Raw genomic sequence first — 6,792 nt, 5'->3', positions numbered from 1 at the left:
TTCTGCTGAAGTCTAAAATCTTGGTAACATGAGCTTTTATTTATTTATTTTGTGTGTGTGTAAGTTCATTAAGAGCTCAAATGGTATTTCAGTACCACTTTATGAAGTATTTATAGTTTGTAACTATGCCTTTATAAATGGCATACAAGTAAGTTATTAAAGATGAACCATACGGCATTGTTAGGAACAACTTTTGGGTTGCAAAGTTGTAAAAATACTTTGGTAATAATGCAGATATAAATATTGGCAATCCATTAAAAAGGAGCTACATGATTTCTTGATTGAGAGTTCGATGAGAAGTTTGACACCACTCGTGTTTTAACCATAGAAATGTAAACAGTTTCTTGGCTGTGATCAGTTTCTAGGCCAGCAGAGACCAGGAAGTTTGTCCAGTAGACAACAGCACTTACATGAGATATAACGTTAATTAGCTAGCTTTAAAAGGTGCTAGTAGGCATATTTTTTAAACATTGGACAGAGCCAAGTTGCTGCTTCCGGTATTTATGCCGAGCTAAGCGGCTGCAGCTTCACATTTACTGTGCAGACATGCGAGCAATATCAATCTTCACATGTAACACTTAATCTAATTAAATAAATACATGTCGGTTTCTCAACTTACTTTTAGCTCTTAAGTCTGCTGTTATGTCAAGTCATTAATTAAGGTTTTAAATTGTAAAGCACATATGTACACAATCAGGTGTGAAAGATGAAGATGAGCCAAGTTAATTGCAGCTCCTTATCTGTCTTCTTTAGGAGGCTCCCAATAAGCTCTCCAACTCTTAGCACCTTACATCTAATGAGACTCCCCACTGAAGGCTCTGTGTGTGTGTGTGTGTGTGTGTGTGTGTGTGTGTGTGTGTGTGTGTGTGTGTAAAGAAAACACTAAGATCTTTAGGCCGTCTCTCAGCACTTTATCACCTGACACCAACTGGCCAGCATGAAAGAGTTTGTTGTGGGAGGGAATATGCCGTGAAAAACAAGAAATATTTGTATTAATAATCATCACAGGGATAATTTCTTTTAACAAATCCCACAATGTTGTAGATTTCTAAAGTTTGCACACCCACTTTGTCTTCAGTTATTTTGAATAAACAATCAAGAATCATTAGCATTTCAAATGATTTTGAATAAAAAAACGGAAGCAGGGTCAACTTTTCAAAAATATAGAGCACTTTAATTGGGATAAGTGAATATTTAATGTCCATTTCTGCTGGTTTTCATTCAAAGACAGACAACTTCATGTGAAAACAGTCAATGCAACACTGAAGGAAGAGAGCACAAATAAGTCCCGACTAAATCCTTCCATGATTTATTTGGGGGTAAAAAACATCCCCCTTGCATTGCAGCTAAAATTCAAGACAACCTTTTCAATAAGGCACCCGAGAAAAGAGAAGTTTCTTAACCTGAGCTCAGCGGCCTCAGTTGTCAAGCAGCAATATCAACGTAAGCATTTCCCATTTGGCTCTAAACTCAATGCTAAACTCTGGCCTATTTACTCTCAGCACATCGTTTAACAGATGAGGTTGACATGGTTGCTCTCCTGTGTTTTAATGTCTTTGAGGAAGTTTTGCTCCCCCCACAGGCTGTGAGAGAGAGTTGCAATCCAATGAGGACTGATCTGTCCAGTCTGCTTCCATCCTTTCATGTGCTTTCCCACAAGCTACAACATGTGACTGTAGAAAGGCTTCCTCTGCAAGCCTGACCCTCCGATCAAATGATTTCAGAGGAGCTCAGAAGAACCCACCAGAAAAAAAAACGTGTAATTGTTAAGGCACGTCTGTATATTCCTCCAGAGCCATTGTTGTCATTACTGTTGTATCACCTTTGAATCACACACAACTGAACCAATTTCCAAACAGAACATTTATTTTAGCTGCTAAATGTCACTTTTCTTCTTCTTCTTCTTGGACTTTGGGGATTCAGAAACTTCACTAACACTAGATGTGACATCTGAACCAGTTTCATGCCTCCTCTTTTTGCTTGGCTTGTCACTGAGGTAACCGCTGGAGTCACTGCCATGGACCTCCACGGTAGAGAGCTCAACCACCTCTTCTTCTTTCACATGTTTTTTCTTCTTCTTTTTCTCACCAGCTCCATTGCCATTTGCAATCAGAGCTGGTGTTGTGCTGCCATCCACTTGGCAGGAAGGTGTACTTGTCACCTCCTCCCCTTTGACTTTGTCCCTCTTCTTTTTCTTCTTCTTCTTGGGTGTGTCTTCTGGAGACTCCTCAGTGGGTTCTGGGTTCGGTTCTGCCTCTGGTGGTTCTGGCTGGTCTGCAGGGATGCCCGACTCAGAGCTCTCACCCACAGCCAGAAGCTCCTGCACCCTGAAACACACACACAGACAAAACACAGTAATCAATCCAGGGTTTACCCACACCTTTGGAAATATTATGCAACCAGTTCATACAACAAAAAAATGGTGAGACGAAGAAAAGTGTCAATCACAAAGTCAATGTTATAAATGTTAGATTTCTAAAGAACGTCAAGTTCCCCATAAAAGCTTCTGATATTATCAAGCCAAACAAGGTTTATTATTCAGTATGCGTAGCTGCAAACTTAAGTGGCTCAAAAAAGGTGAAGGCTCCCTCACACCAGCATCATTTTTTGTCGAGAAACAAATCTTAAATAATTTAAATTTAAATATCTTTAGCAACTAGAAGACATCACCTTGTGCTCTGGGAAATTGTGTTTCACTATTATCTCAGATTGTATTGACTAAAAAAAACTAATCAACATAAGAAAGCTGTATAAGTGTTCAAGTGTATGATGTCTTTAACCATGTACATCTTTCTTGACACTCTTTCTTCCTCAACCACTTCGCTCTTTCTCTCGGCTACACTCGAGGACGGCAGGCAGCAAATATCCGACTCACGGCACTGACAGAAGTAGCAGTCAGGGCGCAGTAGCTGAGATGTTCCGATGCGGGGAGCAGGTGTGATAAAATTGCTGCTTCTCTGGAGTATTAAACGTTCACCCAGACGCAGACGTTGCCTCGAAAACAACAGGAGCAGATGTTTTGACGCACATGGGCTAACCTGCTTTGACAGGTGAACCGCTCGCTTCCCGCAGAAAATTTTAATTATGACGAACGGCTTTGCCTACACTGCTTTTTAATTGTTAGCTGGACAAGCTAACGTTCTGTAGCTGAGTTAATGAGCAACATTTCAAGTAACAGTTTATCACAAACATGTAGTCAAAAGTAGTTCCTGCATCAAGTGGCGGTGTGTCTGTGATCTGCCCAGCAGTTGTATTTGAATCACGTGGGTGCCATACTTTTTAAATCAAAACGCTGACGAGTTGCAGCTTTGTAACAAAAGAGAACCCAGATTAGTTTGGTCCCCCATCCAACCACCACCACCACCATCATCCACACTTACCTGGTCCTGTCCAGCCGCCCTCTGATCAGCAGCACCCCCGCAGTGTCAGCATCGAGAGCAATCACCTCAAACTCCATCTCTGCTCCGATTCTAGGCCCTGCGTCCCGCCAGGTCTCCACAGACACCAGGTTGGGTTTGGGAATGCTGGCGTTGAAGCAGCCGTGCACCAGGCAGCCCACATGACTTACTCCTAGTTTATTCACTTCACCCTGGGAATAGAAACACAGAAAAAAATTAAATAACATGCATAAAAGTGGACCACAGATAAAGAATCTTCTTTTTTAAGACCAAGAAAGTGGATCACATCACTCCAGTTCTGAGGTCTTTGCACTGGCTTCCTGTCCAACAAAGAATTGACTTTAAAATCCTGCTGTTGGTTTATAAAGCACTGAATGGTTTAGGGCCCAAATACATTTCTGATCTGCTGCTACCTTATGAACCATCCCGACCCCTTAGGTCATCTGGGACTGGTCTACTTTCTGTTCCCAGAGTCAGAACTAAACATGAAGAAGCAGCGTTCAGTTTTTCTGCTCCACATATCTGGAACAAAGTCCCAGAAAGCTGCAGGTCTGCTGAGACCCTCAGCTCCTTTAAATCAAGACTGAAGACTTTTCTGTTTGCTGCTGCCTTTGATTGAACCACATTCAAGGATATTAATCAATTTCTTCATTTTACTACTGTATTTTATTTCTTAAACTGCACTGCAACTATTATTCTATTTTTTTTTTTAGCTGTTTAGTGTTTTAATGACTGTTTTTAATGTTTCAATGAATGTTCTTAATTGTTTTTAAATCTCCTTTCTTTTGCATTATGTTTTGATGCTTTTAATGGTTTTATGTGAAGCACTTTGGATTGCCTTGTTGTTGAAATGTGCTATACAAATAAACTTGCCTTGCCTTGCCTAGGTCACTTTCACAAGCCATAGTCCACTTAGCTAGTCGAGTTTAGAGTGAAATTGATACTTTTCTCTTAAGTCTGGTTTGGTTTCACAATGCACGAATTAAAGCACACCAAATAATAAAATCAATTTGCTGAAGGGTGTGTACAGAGAAGCATGGCCAAAGTTTTTGCACGGCTCTACTGTGCACGTGAATCCCTTCTCCAGTTTATCTCAAATTACTTTATAAATGTTACTATTTTTGTGGACTTCATTTAGCATATTCTGTATGTGCTTCTCAGGCCACATGTCAAGTAAAAAGTCCAAGTCAGTTCTTTCATGTTAACCTGTTGTTTACCTGTGTCCATCTCAACAAATGCCAGTGCAGACCGCCTGTGTTTTGGTTCACTTGCTGCAACTGTCTCATATTATGTTCTCGCTGCAATCGAGCCGCACTAGGGTTCTCTTCAGGTTGAGACCACGTCTTGTAAGCGGCCTCGGACTACTTGTTTTGGTTCGCACCAGAGTATGATTACTGATTGTAAGATATTTTCTTTAAGCCCTGTTCCTAGATAGCAACACAACAAGACCAAGACACATGTCAACACTACAAATGGCTGTAAGTCACTCTGGATAACAGCATCTGCCAAGTTCAGTAGATGTAAATCTCACCAGCAGTTTCTGTCCTTTTTCGGGCTGAAAGACAATAAAGTTGGCCTCTATGTCCATGTGGATGTAGCCGCTGTCGTCGTATATGTTTCCATGCTGACCCACAATACTGATGTTTTCATAAGCGAGGGGTACTCCCTTTAGACTGAAAAAAATCAAAAAGGCCAAGCTGAATTAGTTTGATACAGAACAATACGATATATTATACAGATATACATCACATTCATGCTAAAATTAAACATTCAAATTGTTGTCACACCAGTTCCATGTAAAAGAAAAAAAGCAACTCACAGAGGCCATTAAAGGCCACCTTATTACATTAGATCACTTTAAATTAGACATTAACTCAGGTGTGTTAATTGGTGGGAGCAGGACAGAGAACCACCTTCTTTTGTGTGTATTTACAGTCAGGCTAACATCCCGGACCAAGTAGTGGAAAGTAACTTAACACATTAACTTCCTACTCTATTACATTTATTGGACTGCTTCAATGAGTAACTAGATAGTTAAAAGATTAAAGTTTACATAAGAAGTGTGATGCAATTATATAAATGTAATAAAGCACTATAAAGTATCAAAATTAGCTTCACTTCCACGGCTGCGATGATAAATGCTGCAGACACAATAATGCATCAATAATAATCCACAGATATAGTATTACACTTACAGGGGGCAGTCTGCTGCACGATTAATACTTTTACTTTTGATACTTTAAGTGCATTTGGCTTGTAGTGAATTAGAAAATAAAAAACGGCGTGTCCTCTGTTGTTACCTTTGGGAGAACTTGAGCAGCTCGGCCTCCAGCTCCTCCTGTATACCGGTCCTCTTCTTGTTCAGGTACATGGGCGGCAGGGCGACGTGTCTCCGGTGCGTGTTCATGACCAGACACGAGTACGGCGCTGACAGCAGCTCGGAGGCGGCTGCGAACGACGGGACAGAGCACGCGACGGCGCCCGCGTGTCTGCCCGGTACGAAGGATTCTTCTGTCGGTTGGACTTTGGCACTGGCGGCGGTTCTTTCACCGGACATGTTCACGTGTTTTGGGTCGTCTTCAGCATGCTTAAAGTTCGCCATGGCGTTTAGGAAGACCGGAAGACGGAAGACACCCAATTTCCGGTTTTATCAGCTGTCAAGATATTTCTTTATATTGCCGCCTGCTGGTCTGGAGGGCAAATTACAGTAAAAAAATAATTCAAATAGTGACCATTACATTTTTTTTTTTATCTATTTACCTAATAAATAACAGTTATATTTGCATATTTAAACAAGATAACTTCAATTCAATGTTAAAAAAAATTATTGTATGTTATAATCATTGTATTCTTTTTTTAAATAAATAAAGCAACAATATTTTTAACTCATCTCGTTAGCAGGCCTGTATGCGTACATCAAAAGGCCTGCAATGGTTACATTATTTACTAATAAACACTTAGCAACATTTAAATATTGTTTGTTGTTGTAGTAGTGGGTTTTTACAAACCTGTTTAATATGTCAAATCTTAATCCATCATGCTGTTTTCAAATGTCGTGAAATGAAAGTACCAATTGTATTTACTTACTATAAGCATAAAGGCACAAAAACAGTTCCCACCCAGCCAACAAGGCAAAGCAGGCGAACGCCTCGAAGCCCCCCAGAGGCCACTGAATACCCCAGGTTCACAGTATGGCAATTAGTTTGTGGTAATGTGATTAATTGTTACTAAATCTAGATTTAAGCTCTTTATTTCAGGTGATGCTTTTATTACCGGGTGCATGTAATTCAATTTAATTCGGTTTAATCAGACAGAAAAACTGGGGGCATGTAATATTCCATCCTAGTGATATTGTACACACTGCACAGGGAATTGGAGGCAGAGAGAGAGTGAA

General features: G+C 40.3%; 1 protein-coding gene across 1 annotated transcript; it reads right to left on the bottom strand.

Moving 5' to 3' along the window:
- Positions 1-1,147: 1,147 nt before the first annotated feature.
- On the bottom strand, positions 1,148-6,002 carry polr1f (RNA polymerase I subunit F). The gene is made up of 4 exons (XM_068702545.1): positions 5,699-6,002; positions 4,930-5,071; positions 3,381-3,589; positions 1,148-2,327 (listed from the first exon to the last, which is right to left on the bottom strand). The coding sequence occupies exons 1-4, from the start codon at positions 5,998-6,000 to the stop codon at positions 1,877-1,879; spliced, it is 1,104 nt and encodes a 367-aa protein (XP_068558646.1). The 5' UTR covers positions 6,001-6,002; the 3' UTR covers positions 1,148-1,876.
- Positions 6,003-6,792: the final 790 nt, after the last annotated feature.

The sequence above is a fragment of the Cebidichthys violaceus genome, unplaced genomic scaffold (genome assembly GCF_023349555.1).
Source record: "Cebidichthys violaceus isolate CVI_PGR_0920_01 unplaced genomic scaffold, fCebVio1.0.p SCAF_85, whole genome shotgun sequence".
In the NCBI taxonomy this organism is placed as follows: Eukaryota; Metazoa; Chordata; class Actinopteri; order Perciformes; family Stichaeidae; genus Cebidichthys; species Cebidichthys violaceus.
This window is presented reverse-complemented; position numbering and strand designations above follow the sequence as displayed.